We start from the raw sequence: 22,743 nt of genomic DNA, 5'->3' as shown, positions 1-22,743 counted from the left end.
ATTTTGCACTTAGTTGCTTGTGTGTTTATTTGCCTGGTGGCTTCAGGCCATGCTTTTTTTCTTTTTTTGAAAATAAATAATTACTCTCTTGTTTTTGCTTTTGATTTTTTTCATCATGAGGCTTGGGTGGGAGCAAAACCTCCAGAACTGTTTCTTTTTAATTTTGGCAAACTTGTTTTTCTGTTGGCTAACTTTCACCCAACCGTTCTCTCTTTTTCCTTGTTTCAGATGGCCAGTTCTTCACATGGGGGCAGAACAGCTATGGCCAGCTGGGCTTGGGCAAAGAATGTCCCTCCCAAGCCAGCCCACAGCGTGTCAAGTCTCTAGATGGGATCCCTTTGGCTCAGGTTGCTGCAGGTGGAGCCCACAGTTTTGCCCTTTCTCTCTCAGGAGCTGTGTTTGGCTGGGGGAAGAACAGTTCAGGACAGCTGGGACTAAGTGATGAACGAGGTATGAAAATCATGCTTCTAGGTGAAAGAAGGATAGATTCCTTTGGCCTGGTGTCTCCTGTTGCATTGACAGTGTATTTTTAGTGAGTGGGTCTGTAACACCCAGCAGCTCCTCCTGGGACGAGATGGCAGAGAAAGTCTGTATCTACAGGCTTTTCATACTTAGTAGAAATAGAAACGTGTTTTTTCCCCTTGTGGGTGTTAATTTAAGTGAAGAGGGTTAAAAAGAGAGGTCTTTCAAGTGTGAGTGTCAACATGCAAATATCAAAGAAAGTGCTCATTCTTTCTTCCTCTTCTCAAAAATACTTTGCCCATATTTTGTTTGAAGTTGATTGGAGCAAAGGCTTTCCCTGCAGAACAGCAGGCTGAACCCATCTCCTCATTTCCCAACATGGTTTTGACTGGTGAGCATCTATATGCTACAAAATGATGGCAACACTGAATATCTCAGTATTGTAAAATGTTGTCTAGTTTATTTGTTGCACAGTTTACCAGACACATAGGGCCAATGGTAGTTTTCTCAGGTGCTAGTCTGAAAAGCCCAGATCTCTTCTGCTTGTTGTGTGTTTACACACGCTTAACTTTTTGGAATAAAACAAGCGAATAAAAGATTTTCTTTGGAGCTTTCAAATCAAGATTTGGAACTTGATTTCTTTATTGGTTTCTGCATAATTCCTGAGCGGATTTGAGTATCTAGGCAAGTTACTGAGTGTAGATGTGATACCTAGCATGCACCTAGATACCTTGTACTGTCTGTAAAGCAGGACTGATCTACTAGAAGAGCAGCAGTGTCCTTTCCATGTAGATTGGCAGATAAATGCTTCTAATTAAAACAAAGCTGCAGTTTACATATGAGAGGCTTACACTGACACGGGGCTAATCTTAAACGAGCAGAATAGGTATCAGCTTGTGGGTGGTGCTGGCCAGGGATCATATTCTGCTTCCCCCTCAGTGCCTGGTGTTGTAGTAAATATGTGGTATTTATGGTAAGTGAATCATGGTAACACAGTGTGAATTATACTTGTCAAACATGAACAGCAAGGTCTGCAAACATGGGTATTCTGCAACACTGTTATTATTAACAATTGTGCTGTAGAGAGAAGTGTCATTCCTGTGCAAAGAAAGATCAGAGTGCTAAAATACAGAAAAAAGTAAACCAAAAATATACTCTGAATTCTAAACTCACGGAAATGTGACTGTTTTTCTTTCACTATCCAGTAAAAAAGCACCTTACAAATCCTTAGATGAGAATCTTAAGAAATCGGCAACTTCTATAGGTAGGAACCCAACTTTTTGTTAGTATGAAATAAGCAGCTGCTCCCCCTAATATCTAATTGTTTTGTGGTGCTTTCTGCTCCTTGAAGAGCTTAGCTTTTATTTTTACTGTATTCATCCCTGGGAGACAGACTTGAAATGATTAGGGATGGCAGAGTGAAGGAGAAAAGCATCACTTAATGGTTGGTAGTGATTAGCCTTTGCAAGTAGAAGGATCTTCTGCTTAAAGGATGACCACAGAAGGAAAGCTGAGTATTTAAATACACATTGGGATTCGGCTTACCTTGTGTCTTGCACAAGTGTCTCCCACGTGTCTGGGTTGTACTGTATGGAAAAGGTCTAAATAAGGTTTTGGAAACAAGTATTTGCAGTCATCCCTGAGGAGTCTGAAATGGAGCATGAAGCTGAAGGTAGGTGTATCTAGGCTGCACTCACCATATCTCCCAAACAGCAAGTGCATGTTGAATTTATACAAGATAATCAACATGTGCATTCTTGCTCTGGACAATTTTGTTTGAGTCAATCAAGTCTTTTAAGAATTTGAGGGGAAAAGCAGCAGTGAAGTGCTCAAGGACATGTGGGGCCTTCTTCGCCACAGTTGTTGAAGTTTCCCTTGTGCTCATAGACCATGTCTGAAAATCAGACTGACAGTGCATTCCGTGGACATGCAGGTTTGTGTTTATGAAACAGCTGCTATATTTCCTTTGACTTCTTTACAGACAGAGAGTCCCCTTGTCACGTGAAGCTGCTGCGGTCTCAGAAGGTTGTGTACATCAGCTGTGGAGAGGAACACACAGCAGTCCTGACAAAGGTAAAGATGCTCACCTGGGAACCCTGGCCATTGTCTCACCTGCCTGATGGTTTCACAGTAGTTTTCTGTGTAATGGTAGAAAGACACAGATCGACTTACTGTGTTCCTTCTGATCCCAGTAAAAGAAACTAAGTGGAAAGTATAGCCTAATTATTTATTCTGAGATTCATTGCCATCATGATCCTTTGCTGGTTTTGAAGCTGAAGATGTTAATAATCCACGGCAAGGAATAGCAAAACTCAGGTAAATCACTTGAAAATATTAGCTTTGGAAGGACAAAATATAACAAACACACATCCAAAGGGGTGAAAATAGCATTTTGTTTGAAAATAGACTAATACTGTACATCAGAATAAGATGGAAGCTAAAATGAATGAGTGTTTAAATTAAACATTAGTAGTCACAATATTTACAAGAGGTTTTCAGTTCCAAACCTGCTGCTTCCAAGTGGTGTATAATTTAGTGGCCAGAGGACAGTGCTGGGGTTTGAAAGAGGGCAGCTCTGTTCTTGCCTTGGCTCTGCCACTTTGTAGGTGTTGCTTCCTGTTTTGGAGCCTCAGTGTTTTCCACTGTAAAATGAATTGAACAACTGAGTTTGGGATTCCTGTGGGAAAAATACAATTGTAGAAAATGAGTTCTGTAGGACCTTGTCTAGTGTAGAGATACCAGAAGATAATTCTGTTCATTTCTGATGGGTGGCAAGGTAGCTTATTTGATAGCTGCGTTAGCAGAACCCGAGTTTCTTTTCTGAATCCTTTGAAAATCCCCATCAATTTCTGCCTAAGTTTTGGGCTCACACTGAAACTGGAGTCAGAGACATCCTGCTGGATTATGGGTCCCTAAATGGAGACTCTGCTGTTTGATTTGCTAACAGAGTGGAGGGGTGTTCACCTTCGGTGCAGGTTCCTGTGGGCAACTGGGCCATGACTCCATGAATGATGAGGTGAACCCCCGAAGAGTTCTTGAGCTCATGGGCAGTGAGGTATCCCAGATTGCTTGTGGCAGGTGAGTCCTGTGTGCAGTCAGAAGCTTTTCTTTGGTGGAGGTTAATGCTGAATCATGCAAATAGGGGGAAATAGTCCTGCTTCTGCATTCTCTGTGTCAAAGCTAAATGAATTTAAATCTTACTTTCCATGAGAATTTTAAGGCCCTCTAAATGAGATGGTTTTTTAATTGAGGTTGTACCCTGCACTCTAACCTGTAAAAGATACCTTCCCAACTTAATTCAGCATGACTTTAGAGCAGGAGCCCCTTTGGTCACAAGTTTCCAGCCTCTTTAATGAAAAGTGAGTTAGCAGCACTGGTGCTGTGTTGTTGCCTTTCAGAATGTACAGGCTTAGCAAATGACTAAGCTGATACTGTGAGCCTGATACCAGCTGCATGTTGGCACAAGCTGCTCTTTGTCACATCCACCTAAAGGGCTCCATCCCATAAACTGGTGCCATCAGGTGGCAAAAACTGAGCATTGGTACCCCTGTAAAGGTGCTGCTTGGCACCTGGTTCTGGCCTAGGAGAAACGAGAATAAGTTCTAGGCTGCATTTGGTTTGGTTGTTGGTTTTTTGTTGGGGTTTTTTTGTTTGCTTTTGGTTTTGTTTTTTGTTTTTTTGTGGGTGTGTGTGTGTGTTTTTTTTGTTCTGTTTTGTTGGGGGTTTTTTGTTGTTGTTTTGGGATTTTTGGTGTTTTTTGGTTGGGTTTTTTTTTTGTGTGTGTGGGGGGGTTTGTTGTTGTTGTTTGGGGGGTTTTTTTTTGTTGTTTTTTGTTTTTGTTTGATTTTGGTCTTGTTTTTTTTTAAAGTTATTGTTAAACAAGGTCCAAACTCTGTACCCATCTCTTACAGACATCACACTTTAGCCTTTGTGCCTTCTTCAGGAATGATCTATGCATTTGGCTGTGGAACAAGAGGCCAGCTGGGAACAGGGCACACTTGCAATGTAAAGTGTCCCTCTCCTGTCAAGGGTCACTGGGCAGCTCATAATGGGCAACTCTCAGGGAAACCTGGTATGTACTGTGCTCGATTTGAAATGGCAAGTGGACATAAATAATTTCACCCATGGCTGTCTAAAGACATCTTAACATTGTTCTGTGAAATTTCTGGAAACACCAAAAGAAACTCATCCTATTGTCCCAAATGCACTGTGATAATTTCTAGGTCACCTTTTGCTCTCTCTGTTAATGTGTGCCATCTCCCTTTCTCTTTTTATGGCACAGCTCAGCATTTGACAGTCTTGAGACTTCATGAAATTGTACTAATACTGTGTTCCAAAGGCTTTGTTCTCTCTTTAAAACCCCTATTGCAGTTTAAAAATTACAACTTTCCCCTCCTGTGTACCTCTAATGAAAGTGGCTACAATGCTTGAGTTCCAGTTGATTGCAGCAGGGCTTTCAAAGGACCCAGGTGCTCCCTGTAGTTATACTGACAGTGCAAATGGGAGGGGAGAAAGTACAGGTAGGATCTTGCATTTATCAGCCTCTAACACAACTGTGTCTTTCTCTAACAGATGCCTGTAAGTACCACATTGTTAAACATATCTTCTCTGGAGGAGACCAAACATTTGTGCTTTGCTCCAAATACGAGGTAAACCAAATGAAGTATCTTTTCAAGTCTTCTCCCCTGTCCCAGCATTCACAAGGCAGCTTTTGTTTTTGCTAAAATCTTCTGAAATGGAAGTATTGCTTTGGACTCTATTCTGCCTTACAAACCTTAACAGCTCTGACAGTTGTTACAGGGGTTTATAACTTCAGTGGCTGAGAGCTGCCTTTCTTTAGAGGCAAATCAAAGCTATTGGGAAGATGCTGATTCCAGTTTAATCAGCAGGGAAGGGAATCCAGTCTTTGCAGATTGGAAGTGGGGAGCTACTTTCCACCTGTAGCACTGGATTCTGCATGGTTGATGTGTAGGGCCATCAGCCACATACAGTTGGATTTTGTCAAGCAGTGCTGAATGGAGGGCTGAATGCTGAATTGGTTTTCCCACTTCTGTCTCCATTTTTCTTTCAAGAAGTGTTTGGGATAAACTTTTGAGGCATAGAAATAGGAAGAAAATAACTGTTCTAAGCCTGTAGTTATGTATGACAGTGTTGAAGAGGGCTTTGGTACATCTAGGAAGTGATACTTTGACTTTTTTTTTTATTTTCCTCTTTTTAAAATGTATTTGAGGATCTTTTTTTTTCCTCAAACTTTTTCATACCTTCCATTTTGGACTTCTTAGTAATGCCACAAAACTTCTAACCAAACCTTTTCAGAGACCACACTAAGGAGGCTATCAGTTATTTATTAAAACAGAAATTATGGGTAGGAAGGAACTGTTTTACAAGCCTTATCTTTGCTGAAATCTGTATCTTCTCACAGAATTCCTTGCCTGCTGATGATTTCCGGACCATAAATGAAACACGTTACACCTGTTTAATAAATGATGAAACTATAGATGTCTGGAGGCAAAAGCTTTTAGAAAAGAACAGTTCTAATTCTGTCAAGTAGGTATTGTGGCACTGGACAAGCCTTTTGTTGAAAGTTCTATTTAAATAATTTTGTTGGCTTCCGTGCCATGCTTTCACTTGAAATTTAGCAACCTTTTCAAGTGTGGTTCTTGGTCGTTTCCAAGGGGAGGAGTTGCCAATCACAAGGCTGCCAGGTGAGAGCTTCTGAGCAAAACCAGAGGAATTTGAGATTGCCTCAGCATTGCAGATGGTGGGTGGGAACTTGATTTTAAAGTTGTCCTGCATTGTGTGCTTAAAATTCATCAAAAGCAGCAAGAACTTGTGAACAGACTGATTAAGTTCTTTCCCCCATGTGCCTGCCATGAGAAGGGCAGAAAAGGTGGAAAGGAGGCACTAATTCCTCCTTTCAAAGAGGGACCTTACATGATCCTGAGTGAAGTCTTGCCCTCTGTGCCTCTAAAGGGGTTATCCTGACATTTCCCATAAAAGGAAGGGAAGAGAGATGAAGAGATTTACTGAGGCATCCATTCATAACCTGTATCTCTGTTTTCTTTTGTCTTCCTGCTGCAAACAGTAATGTTGTTCAGATCCTGTCCTCAGCTGCCTGCTGGAATGGAAGCTTCTTGGAGAAGAAGTAAGTGCCAGATTTCCAGATGTATGGCTTTCCCTTGGTGCAGACTGGAATCTCTTTGCTTCACTCACTTCTGCAGTGGGATTTGATTTTTTTTTTTTTTTTTTAATCAGGCAGGTGATGAGGGCAGAGGATGTCTCATAAAGGGGTGGGTGGTCGGTCAGAGCTGGGTAAGGAAGGCAAATGGTTAAGGAGAGTGCATGGTGGGTGTACTGCAAGTAAGGCACAGATTTTTTGGAGTTGCCACAACTGTTATTCTTCCTTGTGAAACAGATACCAACATCATTAAAGAGAGGGATAGGAATAGGGAATTAGGGATACCAAGTTTCTGAATAGTCTCTTACCCAGCTGAGCTAGCTGGTGCATGTGAAAGTATAGTTCCACACAGGCTGCTCTTGAAAATACATCAGGGGCATCACGGAAGTGCTTTCCTTTTAGGTGACATCATATGTGGAAAGCTTTGTGCTCCTGCTTACAGAAGGAGGAATTTCATACGGGTGTAACCCACAGTAGGTGGTGACAAGGTTGTAAGACACATAGCTGAGTCAAAGGCTGTGGGTTGGGAAGGCTTGTGTTGGCTGTATCTGTAAATGTTGAGGAGGTAACAGCATAAGATGAGGAGGAGAAATTTTTCTGATGATGTGATGAGTAAATGACTTGTAACTAGGTGAAGAAAAACTTAGTTATTCTGAGTAATCTTTGCGTAATACATTCCAAGAGCAACTTGAAAAAGAAGATAGTTTTCTAATTATTCTGGTGTTTTTCTGCTTGTCCAGTGGTTTCTTCTCTAGTGAGGAAACATGTTATTGCATCAGGAGAGTTGTGTCATGCTGGTTTAAAACCCTTGTTGAGGTATCCAAGTTGCTGAGTCACTTTAAATAGTCTCACGTCTCCTTTGAATATGGAAATGAGTGGAGTTTATGGCTTCATCAGCCAAATACACTTGTTCTTCCACTTCAGTGGTGTCTTGGCTAGCGCAGCACTTCTACAGAAAATCTTTGACCAAACGAATGATAAATTCTGAAGCCTTAAATGAGGCTGTATTTAACTATGTACATTTATACATGAAGTCTTATGTCAAGGTGCACTTGATGGAAATACCCCAGTGCATCCCTCCCATATCCTAAGGCCATGTAGCCTATTTGCATTAGAGGATTAGACGAGGGAGAAGCTTTTCCATGGCTGTGTGCCTGAGCACTACCTTTGCAGAGCACAGCCTGAAGTGCTCTGTGCCACAGTGTGTCTCTGGGAAGCTGCTTCCAGCCTGGAGCCTGTGCTGTTATGGGAACAGCCATTCTACAGCTCCTCGTGTTGTTACAGTCACACCATCAAACTGGCAAATGCATCCTGTCTTTAATAGCTGCCTTCTCCTTCAGAGTGTCTAATACAGCACTCTTAGGTCAGTGAAGGAGTCCTGGGGACACCAAAGGATAACTTCACCTTTGATGAAGTGTTTCTCTGCAAGAATCCCAGCCCTAACCAAGGCCTGGAGGAATTCTGAAGGGAGAGTCTTTGTTTCTAGTCTTATAAATTCCCTAGTGGTCATTTCTCTATTGCTTGCTCTCAGGCCATGTCAATACACAGGTAATGGGGTCTCTTCCTTAAACTTATGCCTGTCTGTTATTTATTTTTTAAAGAATCGATGAACATTTTAAAACCAGTCCAAAGATCCCAGGGATTGATCTGAACTCCACGAGAGTGCTGTTTGAGAAGCTGATGAACTCTCAGCACTCCGTTCTCCTAGAGCAGGTATAGCACTTCTGAGATTTGGATATTCAGAGGGGAAATTGGGGCTTTGTCCTTCTCTAACATGCAAGTTCCAGCAGCATCGTTGGGAAAAGGTTGTATTGCAAAGCTAAAAGCCAGACGCTTAATGGTACTTCTCTTTTGACCTGGGCTGATTTTGACCTCCTCAGAATGTGTTTCCAAGGCTTTTATTTAAAAACAAGTTTTATCTCATGGCATTTACTACTTGAATGTCTGCTGAAATAAGCTCTATGTATGTTATATTTGTAATTATTGTGTATCTGTCAGGAGTTGAGTACTTCATGGTTGTATAATTTCTTGTAACTCAGAGAATTTATTTCACAAATGCAGAGCTGTGGGATAAAAGCATACATGTACCCCTTGCCACTTTAAACTATGATATTTATAGTTTTGGGTTTTTTCACTCTGGGCTTGACTTGTAAAACAGGGTTTTTTACCATTTCATCAGCCCTTAAACTTAATCTACATTGTAGCTGCTCTATCACTCAGGGTAAGTTTTCTTTTTTGGTTTGTTTTCTCTGTAGATACTGAAGAGCTTCGAAAGCTTTTTGATTCCTCAGCTGTCCAGCTCTCCACCAGATGTTGAGGCAATGAGGATCTATCTGATTCTCCCAGAATTCCCACCATTCCAAGACTCCAAATATTACATCTCTCTGACACTTCCTCTAGCGATGGCTATTTTGCGCCTGGACACCAACCCCAGCAAAGTGCTTGGTAAGTGTCATTTAAGAATTGTTTTCATTTAGAAGTAAAATATAATTTCAAAGAACACTTACTAGGGAGGTTAATCTAATTTACCTTAACTAATTTACCCACATTCAGAGACTCAGTTCCAGATAAACTCCTCTACAGAGACATAGATTTTTGTATGTCATGAAGATTAATTATCCTATTCTCATAAATTTGATCAGCTATTGATCACTTTAGAATATCTTTTCTGTATAAGATAAAAAAAGAATACTAAATATAATATTGAATTATTTTGTCCTTTACAAGATGCAGACAAACCTTGGTCTGTGACTAAGCTGAACACTTAAACTCTTCTCCCACTTCTGAGTCTTAATTTCTAATGTATTTTCCTCTGAGCTTATTTTAAACTGAATAGAACATATGCTGCTTAATGATTGTTACTCACATTTGTTAAACTACTACTGTTCTTGTTATCTTACTCTGTTTCTTAAGGCTGTCTTATACTAAACCTGATATTATCATGTAAAATGCCATGTGATGCATTCAGACCTCCAGAAGGATCCTAGACTCTTAGCTTTTACTTCACAGGTGATTGGCTCTAGGAAAGAAGCTAATAGTCCAGGTCCCTTCAGGGGAAAGTAAGGGTTACCTGTCCTTGGCAAGAAAGAAATCAGCCTCTCTAAAGAGGGGGAGTTCATCCTTTAGTGCAGATGTGGAGGACACACGCTCTGACACCTGCTAGAAAAGGATGTGGTGCTACAGAGAATTGCCCAGGCACTTGTCACTCCTTGTCACTCCTGAGAGATAGATGTTTGCCCACAAGATCACAGTATCCTGAATGCCAGATACTTGAAACAGTGTCTTGAATTAAAGACTGGAAAAACTTCAAATTCAGTTTCTCACCGGATCAGGGTTTGGGCTGGGTAATGGCTGGTGTGGCTGCATGAGAGTGGAAAGGGAGGAGCTTTTCAATTTCTGGTATTCTGGTATGACTCTGCCTCACTTTCTTGTTGCTACAGCTAGGGCAGGAATAGGGAAGTTTTTTGAAAGAGTCTTCAGGTGTATTCCACTTTTTTTCAGTTGTAACCCCTTATATAGGGAATGCTGTGGCCTTTGACTAAGGTTTATATTGATGTCTTCTGCTTTCCAGATAACTGGTGGTCTCAGGTGTGCCCAAGATACTTCCTCAGGCTTGTGGACCTCTATAAAGGGGCAGTGGTTTACCTCCTCAGTGGAAGGAAGACACTGCTGATCCCAGTCCTGTTCAGCAGCTACATTACAGCTGCCCTTAGGCTTCTGGAGAAACTCCACAAGGTGAGAGGAAAGCCTGGGCATGCACTGGCTCAAGATGATTCAGTCTTGTCTGTCCTTTGCCAGTCATGAGCTGTGTCACTGTCCATCAAGTCACAACGTGGGAAAGATGCTAGTGGCTTTCCTAAGTCCAAGATTCTTGAAGATTGTTTAGTCCTGTCTCAAAGACTAAAGTTACCCTAAAGAAGGCTGCTTCTGGGCCATGCACTCTGGCATCACAAACACCTGTCCCATTATGGTCTCTGCTCTCACTGTGTTGTTGCTGGGTGGTCGGGGTGAGGAGGAGAGGAAACTAAAGTTATAAAGAGGTTCTATTTGATTCTTCTTGGTTTGTACCAAAACATAAGAGATTGTGTATTGTTTGCAAAACTTTGTTCTTTTGTTGCAAACTGCTATAACTGAATTTATGAAAGCAAACCTGAAAATATGTTAAAATATGTCAAATATTTCCATCTGTTCTCTTCACTAGGTGAATCAGAAAGTTAAACATGTAGAATATGATAAGTTTTATATCCCTGAGATTTCCAGCTTGGTGGACATTCAGGAGGATTATCTCATGTGGTTTTTGCACCAGGCTGGAATGGTAAGAGGTTTTATGTACAGTGATGAAATAACTGTCCATGTTTGTGTTTCTGGCTGTAGATCTGTATTTCCAATATCCTTAATGAGAGCGTAATGTATTCAGTGTAGGAGCTTCTGTATGTTAAATAACTCAGATCTGAGTGCTTTACAAAATTGACTGAAAAATGAAAAGGCTGTCAAAAGAGTTGGAGCTAGCAATATTTAACCAAAGCTTGCAACAGTCTCTGTGATTATTCATGTGAATTTCATTCAGTCTTTGCACAAGGGGATTAATTCAGACACTGGATCCTTTTAATATAATCAAGACCTCAGGAGCCAAGTCCTGTATTCTAAAATTATAATTTTTGCCCTTTACTTCTGCTGTTTAGGCAGGTATTGTGAATAATGTAGCCAGTGATGTTAAAATGTTGCTCTGTAAGAGGAGGCAGTGTGGCGTTCTGGCTAGGGGACTGAACCAAGCCTCAAGAGATGTGGGTTCTATTCCTGGCTCTTCCAGTAACCTGCTGGGTGATCTTGGGTAAGACCCTTCACCTCTTTTATGTCTCACTTTCCCATCTGTAAGAAAGGAGATAACTAAACTGAGGGCTGGAATATGCTTTGTGGGAACCCGGTGAGATTATTTAATTATAGCAGAAAAAGGAATCACAAGTGTAAAAAAACACCAGAAAACATCTGCCAAGGGATGCTACAAGTGTAAAACCTGACTGTAGTGATAACTTTGTGTGTGTTTTCATGGGCTTTGTAAGTGTTGTGCGTGCTGTGTCCCCATCCTCTGCTTTACATCATTTAAATAGCGCTGCTGTGTGCTTACCTTTAGTGAGGAGAACAATAAAGTACTGACTTAAATTTATGTAAGGGATAGTTAAAAATGTGTCAATATGGCTAATGACAAGTAATTTGCATTGCAGGAGTGTTCCTGTATCACAATGTAGTGGCCTTATGGTCTCTCCTGTTGTTTCATGTGGTTTCTGCCTTTGTTACTCTTCATAAGAGCAAGTTTTACTCATGGCAGACTAATACAGGATTCAGTCCTCTTAGTAATGTTTGATGTTCATGTTTTGAATTAGACTTGTGCATTTTCTTGAGAAGGAAGTTCTCATGCTTTTCTTTAAGAGGAAGAAAAATGGGTTGTTGGTCTCAAAGGAGGAAAATTTACTTTGGGTCACCTTTGGACTAGTCCATCCAAAAAAACCCCACAAAATTGAAAAAGATTTTCATACTTCTCTTTTTCTTTCACAGAAAGTAAGGCCATCCATCATGCAGGTAAGAAAATTGTTTCTCAAGACTCTTATTTTAAAAAGTGTTCTGGAAGCTGTGGATAGGAACAAATCTTGCCTGCCTTTCTTGCAGGACACTGTGACTCTCTGCTCTTACCCTTTCATCTTTGATGCTCAAGCTAAAACCAAGATGTTACAGACAGATGCAGAATTACAGATGCAGGTAATCGTTCTCTCTCCCAATTTTCCTGACACATCTCTTTTTCTCTGCTTTTTGCAATGGTGCCTGCACGGAAGGGGAGTTAGCTGAGAGCTGGTGTGTGCAACACTGTTTCCATGATACAGGAGAGCAGTGTAGCTGGAGAGCCTCTTTGCCTTGGATATTGCAGAGGCAGTGCTTGGTGTCTTCCCCTTCAAAATGTTTGTCTGACAACGTCAGAACTGTCAGATGTGCATGTGATGGAAATGTAAACTCTATAGGGAAGGAGTAGCTATGTATTTATGATAATCCAAGGATAAGGAGTAAGGTGAGGAGCTGTAAGACTGGATAAGTAGACAAACGTTTAGGTATGTGGACACTTGTTTCGAAATGTCTGCCTGCTGCAGGGGTGCTTGTTCCTTCTAATAACGAGGTGAGTGTTTGGACCAGCTCCTGATGCTGTTTGTGGTTGCAGGCAGCAGCTGTTGCCAGCAGCCCACCCACCCAGTTGCAGTGAGTGGCACAGCCTGGGGACCCTCCAGGAGTGTGCTGACAGCAGGTGTCCAGCTCCAGCACCCTGTAGGTGGCAGCCAAGCCAGCTCCCAGCTAGGCTGTGACAAGGGCAGCAGTGCCAGTGTAAATGTCCCAGTGCCAGGCACTGCTCACACAGGTGCCTCCTGAGACAGGCAAAGCCTTGGGCACTGGCCCCTCATCCAGGGCAGCTGGGTCTGGTGGGACTAGTCCCATCCTCTGTGAAATAAATTTGCTGAGGTCCTTGGTTGTCAGGTTCCTTCAGGGTGGAAAACTGTCATCACAGTCACTTGTGGTCATGGTGCTAGTTCAATGTAATACCCATCTCCTGCCTTTTCTGTATTAGCTTGAGCACACAGCTTGCAGCAAGGCAGAAGAGACTTGGGCTGTGCTCAGATGCTGCAGTCACCTGCTCCTGTTCTCATTTTGTCAGCCTCTTGCATGTTTTCAGCTACCCAGTTTGTCAGCAGTGCACTGCTGAGGGGAGATATCGACCTTACCTTGGCAGAACAGTGGACTGGTACAGGTTTTGTTGTCCTGAGAGACAGGATCTATAGCAAGAAAACCACTTAGATGCCAGAGAAACCCGTAGTTCTCTGAGTGCTGGAATAGAGGAAGCCTGGTCTCTGGTGGATGTCTGTCTCAGGTTTAACTGACTTAAACTGAATTTTCAAATGTGAATTTGCCATTTACTGTGGAAAGCACATTAGAAGAAATAACCTAAGTGCAGACAAAGCTTAGACTTGACTTTGTGCCTTGCCCAGCTCCAGAAAATCTATGTGGATGAGGGCTTCAAATTGTATATGATGGGATCCCTGGTGCCTTGGCAAATGCATCTGTCAGCTGGCTCCTTGCTTGGTATATTTGTAACACTTTTCCCTCCTGGAATCACTCTTACCTGAGTGTGTTCACACTGAGCTTCTGGTCTCAGTAAGAGCATGAATAAAGCCTCTTCTTTCCAGCTACCTGCCTAATGTAAAAAAAAAAAAAAATTCAGGAATTTAATCTCTGTTGTCTCAAATGTAGTGAATTGATCAATGGATTGAAAGTGTTGGTGTGGGAAATGGGGAAACATGGCATAGAGGCACACACAGAGTACAGAGTGAGCATGGGATTCTTGAACCCTGGAGAAACCAAAAATGCAGAAAGGAGCACCAGGCATGTAGTTGTTAACTGTTTTCCTTTCATAGGAAGAAAGAAGCTGAGCTGTGGCTGCTTTTCATTTATCTTTTATTTACAGGTTGCAATAAATGGTGCAAATTTGCAGAATGTCTTCATGCTTCTCACCCTGGAGCCTCTGCTGGCCAGAAGCCCTTTTCTGGTACTTCATGTTCGCAGGAGTAACTTAGTTGGTGATGCTTTAAGGGAGTTGAGCATCCATTCAGACATTGATTTGAAAAAACCTCTCAAAGTAAGTTACCTCCATATCTTTAGCACCCTCTCATTTAGCAAACATTCCTGCAGCCTTTCAACCATTCACATTACCACTTCACCTGTGTGCAGTAACTTCTCCATAGCTGTTGCATGCATTTGTCTAGTCAGTGCAAGGACTGAGTGTTTTTTCTGACTCCTGGAGTGCTTTGACTGTGGATAGTTTACAAGAAGGCAAGCACAGGGTTTGCTCTCTTCTCCTGGTGTGTTGAGAAGGGGAGCAGGCTGTTTACAATAGCATGTGTTTTATCTCTGAGAGATTGCCACAATCTTCAGTAGCTGCTGTCATGCTGTTGCTTTGATTGTTGGTTATTTATGATTTGCATAAGGATTTAAAGGTGGTCATTTATGATTTGCATAAGGATTTAAACATTCTCAAAATACCTGATTTGCCACCCCTGTTCCCTTTCTGTCCCTGCAGGCAGAGCACTGAAACGAGTTCGTGTTTTGCTCAGGGTTTGGGCATGTTGGACAAATTGCTTTGCATGGATCCCAATTAGAGAGAGGTCTGATTCACTCAGTCTCAGCTCTGCATCCCTGTCACTGACCTGCTTTTTCTACAGGTCATCTTTGATGGTGAGGAAGCTGTTGATGCAGGAGGAGTGACAAAGGAATTTTTCCTCCTGTTGTTAAAAGAACTACTCAACCCTATCTATGGCATGTTCACTTACTACCCAGAGTCAAACCTGCTGTGGTTTTCAGACACGGTAAGCCCTTGCCCTCAATACATACAGGTTAGAATAATATGCTGCATTTAAATGACAAGAAAGTTAGTGGCAAACTATGAAAGAAATGTTCTTCCTCTCGTTTTCTACTCATGATACAATGTGAACTCTATTTTCAGTTACTGTAAATAGAGCCATTAGCCTTAGTAGAATGGTGATGGCTGTGCCTGTTAAAGAGTTGGCTCTCTCTCTTTATTCTTATCCCATAATAAAACTTGTATTAAGGTTCAGATGACAGGTAATAGAACTCTTATTATCATTAATGTGGTGGTCATGTGCTGTTTTATAGAATGAGAGGTTTAGGTGGTAATGGCATTAGAGTTCTGTGCCTCCCTTGCTTTTCATATAATTGCAGCCAATCCACTTAGTCATGCATCACTATTGCCTTCAGGATCTAAAGTTGTTAATACTTTATGTGAAGAAGCTTTTAAACAGCAAGAAACATGGCTTGTTGTGGAAAGCTGTTGGCTTTGGAAGAGTGTGGAGTGCAAGATCTGTCCTGTCAGATGGCTGGACATGGTGATTTATGTCCTTTCTTTCACCTCCATAGGTAGCACGGTGGGAAATGACATTGCCAGCCTTCTCTTAAGGTGTGGCTGTCCTGCTACGGGGGGTTAGAAGGAAGGAAGTGGCCTGGCACCTTTTTTAACTTGTAAACAGTATTACAGAGCATTCACTGCTAATGTCACTGCTATAAAACAAGTCTTTTGGCACCAGGACTGATGACAGTGTAAGCACTGAAAATGAGTCATGTATTTGGAACATTTAACAAACGTGGGTAGCCAGTCTGTGACTGACACATATTGAGAGTCAATATGTGAAGAAATGGAGGCCTATGCTAGCACCTCTACTGGTGTATCTGCCTGGGTAGAACTCTGCTGATGCAAAAGCTTTTAATAGAAAATAGGGTGGGTAATAGGGAGAGGATTGTTAACACATTATCTTGCAGTACATAGACAGAAAACACTGAAGCACTGTTAGTGTCTGTTTAGGTTTGAAAGACAGGTGTTTGCTAAGAAAAGCAGGAACCTCTCTTGAAATGGAAAATGTAAAACCCCTCCCTCCAAATTATTATAATTTTGAAATTAAGGAGCTCTCAGGCAAAGATACGGGAACAGGAATAACAGTTTTTACAGGAAAAATTAAAATAGAAATACAGTATTACAAAGAGCAAACCCAAAAACACTGACAGAGTCAGAATACAACCTGACACCCTGTCAGTCAGGGTGTTGGTAGCAGTCCCATTAATGGTGGCTGCAGTCCTCCTGGATGACAGATGTGGTTCAGTTGAAGCAGTGCTCCTGTAGAAGGGTGCAGTTTTCCTCTGCAGGTCCAATGATGATGTGGAAAGGTCCAGTTTTCCTCTGGAATCCAGTGGAAAAAGGCTGCTCTGATGTTTCAAATCTCAGTTTTTATCTAGGTAGGAAAGCCTTGGCTCCTCCCCCTGGGTGGAGCATCTCCCAGTGGGATGATGTAATTTGATCAGTCATGCAGTGGGACTCAATGGCCCATTAACAGACGATATTTTTTAGAGGAAGGATGAGTTGTGGAAAAGATAAGGACCACTGCCCCACCTGGTTTTAACAGATGGCCCATTAACAGAAGATATCTCCCACAGAGATAAAGAGCGCTGCCCCACCTGATTTCAAGGGATGGTGATAGAATACATCCTTTCAGTCACATTGTGTATTGCAACCCAAGACAGTGTCTAAACACAGGCATTTAAAAAGGAATTAAAAGGCAGGTAAAGTGGAAAGCTGCTGTTTCCACAGAGATCATGGCTTAAAAAAGTAATAGAGCATGGTTTTTGAAGCTTCATTTCTGTGCCACACACCAGCAAGAAATTAACAACCAAAGTGGCACCTGATGGGAGCTCTCTGAATTCGTCCCAGTTGGAAAAGCAGGATCTGGCTTCTTAGTTCATGGAGGAAAGGGTACTGTGCATTGCACCAGTGACAGTATGTCTCATCAGGATTTCTCTGTGTGGTTTTGCAGTGTTTTGTAGAACACAACTGGTTTCACTTGATTGGCATCATATGTGGTCTTGCAATCTACAATTTCACAGTGGTAGACCTTCACTTTCCCTTGGCTCTGTACAAAAAACTCTTGAATGTGAAGCCCTGCCTGGAGGACTTGAAGGAGCTGTCCCCTACGGAAGGAAGGTATGAAAATCAAAATTTGCAGCTTTTCTGGGAAGGTAGACCATCCAGCTAAGAACAGGAAATGCCAAACTAGGTAAAAGTTGATTACTAAAACACCTCCTGATCCTTTTGAGTAACTGATTAATTTGGGTGACTGTGGTCCTGGCAAAACATATGAGCTGGTGGTGAATTCTGTATAAGACTTCTCTCGCACAGGCCATGGGATCTGTCTGCTTAGGCTCACACCCTCCTGACCCCTAGAAACAGGGTACCAACACAGCCAAAAAACACCTCCCACACCCCCCTTTGAGAACAGGAAGCCTTTCTCTGCCATGTGTGGTTATGTATGTGATCCCAGCCTCAGCCTTTTCCCCTCCAGCCAGGCTCAGACTAGCAAGCAGGGAACTGTGTGTAGTGCTGTGAATTGTCCCATCCATGAACCAGAGCAGCTCTGACCTGCTCCCATAACAGGAAAAAGTTGAGTGGAGTGAAAGAATTACTTCTTCCAAGTGGTGTATTGAATCTTTTCCACCTAATTGCATAGGGATACTGGTTTCCCCTGACACTGGGAAGTTAAAATCCGACTGTCTGACTGCTGTCTTATTTCTGTTTATGAGTTGCCATCTGATTTATCTACACAAAGTGACAGCTGTATTTATCAATAATGAGGTAAAATGCCGGGGAGACAGCAGCAGGATTTTGGGGGGTAGCAGAGTATTTTCTATATGATGGGCATACAGATACAGTCCACCTCTGTCTCTTCCTCCACTCCCACAGACCTTTGTGAGGTGATGATGTAGAATTAGAACTTTAGAACTAGAAATGTAATTCTGTTCCTAAGCCAGGATCATTAAAGATGATCCATGAACTAGGTAGGCAGAGACTGTATTGATAGTTTCTGTGGACTGGTATTTATCCTGCTGCTAACAAAGCATCTGTTTATTTGGTATGTCTTGATTTGAAAGACAGGTGTCTGCCAAGAAAGGCAGGAGCCTCTTTTTAAAGTGGAGAATGTAAACCCCTTCACTCAAATTATAATAATTTCGAAATTAAGGGGCTCTCAGGCAAAGATACGGAAATAGGAATAACAGTTTTTTACTAGGAAAATTAAAATAGAAATACGGTATGTCAGGACAATTAATCCTCAAACACCAGAGGTTTATGTCCAAAAAGGAGACAGAGGAGTCCTTTTTGCTTTATTCGAATAAAGGGGGAGGCCATGGGACATTCCCCTGGGATCTCTCAAATTTTTAGAGGACGCAGCTTCCTCTTTATCCTATTTTCCCGTCCGCATTTCCCTCTCTCTTTTCCCATTGGCTGAGGTACTTGAGAGGCACAGAATTCCCGGAACGCCTGATACCTGAAATTCCCCTCTAATGTATAACCCTTCCTTTTAATTTAGAATTCTTACAGAATTCATAGTTTTTTTCCCGTTGCTTCTTTCATCTTTCGATATCCAATTTCATTTATCAGCAGCCCTACAGTTTGTTTGTAAAGGCAAATATATTTTTCCATTCATCAATCAGTGGAATCCATCCCATTGTTTCTTTCATCTCTCAGTGCTAGCCTTATCTGCAAGCAGATCCACAGCTCGTTTGTAAAGACAAATTCAACATTCCTCTCAAGTGTAACAGAGAAAAAACCCAAAACACTGACGGAGTCAGAAATACAACCTGACACCCTGTCAGTCAGGGTGTTGGTAGCAGTCCCATTAGTGGTGGCTGCAGTCCTGCTGGATGACAGATGTGGTTCAGTTGAAGCAGTGCTCCTGTAGAAGGGTGCAGTTTTCCTCTGCAGGTCCAATGATGATGTGGAAAGGTCCAGTTTTCCTCTGGAATCCAGTGGAAAAAGGCTGTTCCAAAATCTCAGTTTTTATCTAGGTAGGAAAGGCTTGGCTCCTTCCCATGGCTGGAGCATCTCCCAGTGGGATGATGTAATTTGATCAGTCATGCAGTGGGACTCAATGGCCCATTAACAGACGATATTTTTTAGAGGAAGGATGGGTTGTGGAAAAGACAAGGATGACTGCCCAACCTGGTTTTATCAGATGGCCCATTAACAGAGAATAGCTGCCACAGAGATAAGGATCACTGCCCCACCTGATTTCAAGGGATGGTGATAGAATATATACTTTTGGTTACATCTTGTATTGCAAACTAAGACAAGATGTATTTCTTTCTTACTGCTTCTGGTGACTCAGATTTTCTCTCTTGCAATCCTACTACCCAGATATGTGATGCTGTTTACTTCTGCTGAATTTGTTTTCCCTGTTAGAAGTATGGCTTTTAAAAGCTCTGATTATTCTTTTTTTTTTTCATTTCTTTCCCTACTTGTTATTTAGGAGTCTCCAGCAACTTTTAGATTACCCTGGGGAGGATGTGGAGGAGACGTTCTGTTTGAATTTTACAGTAAGACATATTTGACATATCAACTCTCTGATTACTATGGTACAGTTGAAGCCCATCTATATTTTCATGTGTATTCAGGCTTATTCCAAATGCCTATAGCACATAGACCAAGCTAATGTTAAAATATTCTTTGCTGTCAACTCCCTTCTTCTTTTGTATGTATGTGGTCCTAAAAACTGAGCTAGTAAGTAGATTAAGCTGAGTGATTTTCAAAATAGCCTTGTTGTCACTGTTTAAAGACCTGATGCTCTAACACGTTGTGAGTGATGAGTTCATCTTGATAATTTTTTTACTCTCTGTCCAAGGCCTGCCCTGGTTTAAAAACAAGGTACCATAAAACTGCTCCACACTGTGAAGAACTTTGAGTAACGAGAGTGGTGCCCATTTCCTTTTTGCGTGAATGAGAGCACGTAAACTCTTTTAGATCAAGTTTGCCTCTGAAGTGAGTCATACTTGCATGTGACTGTGTTTCCTGCAGGACAGAGCTGTAATTTGGGATGAGGCAATGAAGCCACAGTGATAAGGCAGGCTGTGTAAAAAAAAAGGATACCTTTAAAGTAACAAAAGAGACTTTTCTCCAAATTATTTTTCACATATAAGGGCCTCTTTTGTCGATGACAACTTGAAAATTGACCCTTTTGCATTTTTTTCCGGTTACCAGTTAGTGTACAGAATGTGTGTTTGTACTGGTGCCATCCTAAGCTGGCAAAAGCAGGAAAATGTCTGTGTCATTTATTCTTCCTGTGAGAGAGGATGAATAAACCCACTGAGTTTCTGTTAAAAAAGGGAGTCCTTTTTATTGCCAAAACTCATGGGCTTAGTTAAAAACAGGTTTTTAATTATTAATCTCTTGGGTTTTTTTCCCCAGGAAATTTACCTAAAATAATTTTTATTCCTTTCTAAGTTCACATTTCAACTTAACAGCAGTCCTACAGTAAATGTAGGTGATGGAGAGTGGTCAAGCACACAGGGTACTTGGAGAAGAGAACAGAAGTTTCTGCACACACCATTTTCTCTGGCCCACCCTTTACATGCCAGTCCTCAGCTGTCTAAGAGGACTCTGTCTTTCTTGTAGGCACATGCCTGAGAAAATACTTCTGGTAAAATTAATTTATTGGTTTTGTATAGATCTGCAGGGAAAGCTATGGTGTGACAGAGCAGAAGAACCTGATTGAAGATGGAGATAAAATCCTGGTGCAGAAGGACAACAGGCAAGTGGAGCACCTGTGGGGATGGACTCGTGCTTGTGGTGAAGTCATGTGAAACCCTGTTTGAAGGGAAAAGTGGGGGGGCAGTCACTGTGAACAAATTTTAAGACCAGTTGCTCCAAAGTTACTGGGCACTAGTGGTACTTTAATAAAAACTAAGTTTTCATCATCTTTCTGTCAGTGTTTGGAAAGTTGTACTATGCACTTGGGTTGGCATCTTTCCTATAAAAGTATGAAAGACCATCTGTATAGACCCTTGGTAGTTTTCTCATTTAAAGTAGACATTGGAGACATGATTTTGGCCCAGGTTAATACCCCTGATGGCTCAGAGAGGAACTGTATGTGACCAAAAAAACTGAGTCTGGCAGACTTATTTGTGTTCCTAATTCTGGAGCCGGAAACTTTCCTTTGAGCACATCCTGACTCCCATTCCTGATCACAGCCAGAAGGACCTGCTGTACTTTGATCCCTTTCCATTTGACTGAACACCCCAGAGTTATTACTAGCACAGCTACCATTCCCCCCCTTTATTATTTTGTCCAGCTGCTGAACTATTTTCTTCCCATAATCTTGTAATTGGATTTCTACAAATGCCTTTATTACTTGAAGCAGTGTTCACATTCTTTCCCTGCTGGCAAAACATTGTGATCCAGTGACTACTCAGCAGCATGGTTAGGGACTTGTACTAGGATTGCTGAAGACCTTGCTGGCATGGCTGGAGATGAAGTAATTTCCTATTAATCTGATTATTTAAAAGAGTTTTGAATGTGTCTGAAGCCATTGCTGTAGCAAAAGCTTTGTCTGTGTTACTTCTTACCTACTTTACTACTGCCCAAAATGGTGCAATTACACAGCTAAAGAGCTGCCTCCATGCAAAACCCACATGGGTTTCTGTCGCCCTGCAAAGAGAAGATGGACTTCAGGTAAAACAGAGGAGTGTTTAATCTACCCCTGCAACAGTGAAGGAAAGATAAAAGTGCCAGTGATAGAACCCTTTAGGTTAGGCATATACATTCAAAAGAAAATCTGCCCTTTTTTTACTGTATGACATCCAGTACAAAGGAACAAAGATTTTAGCTGAGAACACTTGGGAAGAGCATCAGGATTAACTACTGGAACTGTTTATAAGTCAGGATAGGAAACAAGGAAAGAAAATCCTTAAGGAGAAAGGCTAGTGTGTAGTTCCACCAACTTAACATTCCAAAATTCAATGGCTTTATCCTGACTGGAGTTTTGAACTCAAGCTAACCTCTAAATCCAAGTCTAGACATGGCTGTCAATTTACCTTACAGTGCTTAATGACTTCCTCCACCTCCACATTTAGGGGCCAGGGACCAATTTGCTGCCCTATGGCCTGAATAGTTTGCTGTGTGCATGTCTGTGGGCACTGCCCTTCCCGAGTGAGGAAAGTTCACTGGGAACTGGGGAATGCACAGGATTGCTGTAACTGACTAATGCAGAGCAGGAAATGCCTGCATTTTCCCTTTCTCCTTTGGAGTTCATGAAATGCTCTTGATGCAGGGTTCATGACCGTAACAGCCAGAGAGGAATTAAGCAACAGTTAAGTGCTTAATCAGCTTGAATTTCCCTAATGCTCAGGTGACTATGGGGAAAATGACAATAAAACAAATGCACTGGAAAATAACTGCCCCTTTGGTATATGATTTCTTACTCCAGGTTTTCATTTTAGTTAGTCTACTTCTCTATTTCCTTTTTACTTCCTCACCTGTCCCTCGCTGTTTTTGCATAGTGTATGTGGTGAGAACACCTCCACCAAAAGGCCAAAATGTTTCTTGCAATTGTAACCTCCTCAGCTTTACTGGTGGTAGAGAACCTGGGGGACCTGCCTTGCCACCCCTTCCAGGGAATAAGCAGACACATGGTAGCACTTGCTGCTGAACACTCTGTCCGTGTGGCAGTGATGTTGAG

At 41.8% G+C, this 22,743-nt stretch overlaps 1 protein-coding gene across 4 annotated transcripts in view; it reads left to right on the top strand.

The window, feature by feature from the left end:
• HERC3 (HECT and RLD domain containing E3 ubiquitin protein ligase 3) overlaps positions 1-22,743 on the top strand; it is a 46,286-nt gene that overhangs the window by 20,171 nt on the left and 3,372 nt on the right. For 3 of the 4 annotated variants that reach the window (XM_088163996.1, XM_088163998.1, XM_088163997.1), the window contains 18 exons: positions 229-450; positions 2,444-2,535; positions 3,410-3,540; positions 4,374-4,534; positions 5,035-5,111; positions 5,885-6,009; positions 6,548-6,607; positions 8,242-8,353; positions 8,896-9,085; positions 10,212-10,375; positions 10,842-10,955; positions 12,194-12,217; positions 12,305-12,394; positions 14,142-14,312; positions 14,896-15,039; positions 17,053-17,219; positions 19,540-19,606; positions 20,735-20,817. In XM_088163996.1, the coding sequence (XP_088020122.1) occupies positions 229-450; positions 2,444-2,535; positions 3,410-3,540; positions 4,374-4,534; positions 5,035-5,111; positions 5,885-6,009; positions 6,548-6,607; positions 8,242-8,353; positions 8,896-9,085; positions 10,212-10,375; positions 10,842-10,955; positions 12,194-12,217; positions 12,305-12,394; positions 14,142-14,312; positions 14,896-15,039; positions 17,053-17,219; positions 19,540-19,606; positions 20,735-20,817 (2,194 nt within the window). Of the gene's footprint in view, positions 1-228; positions 451-2,443; positions 2,536-3,409; positions 3,541-4,373; positions 4,535-5,034; positions 5,112-5,884; positions 6,010-6,547; positions 6,608-8,241; positions 8,354-8,895; positions 9,086-10,211; positions 10,376-10,841; positions 10,956-12,193; positions 12,218-12,304; positions 12,395-14,141; positions 14,313-14,895; positions 15,040-17,052; positions 17,220-19,539; positions 19,607-20,734; positions 20,822-22,743 lie in introns of all 4 variants that reach the window. The other variant, XM_088163999.1, reaches the window with a different exon arrangement.

This window comes from Sturnus vulgaris, chromosome 4, assembly GCF_052056855.1.
Source record: "Sturnus vulgaris isolate bStuVul1 chromosome 4, bStuVul1.hap1, whole genome shotgun sequence".
NCBI lineage: Eukaryota > Metazoa > Chordata > Aves > Passeriformes > Sturnidae > Sturnus > Sturnus vulgaris.
Note: the sequence above shows the minus strand (reverse complement) of the source record. Positions and strands in the feature narration are given on the sequence as shown.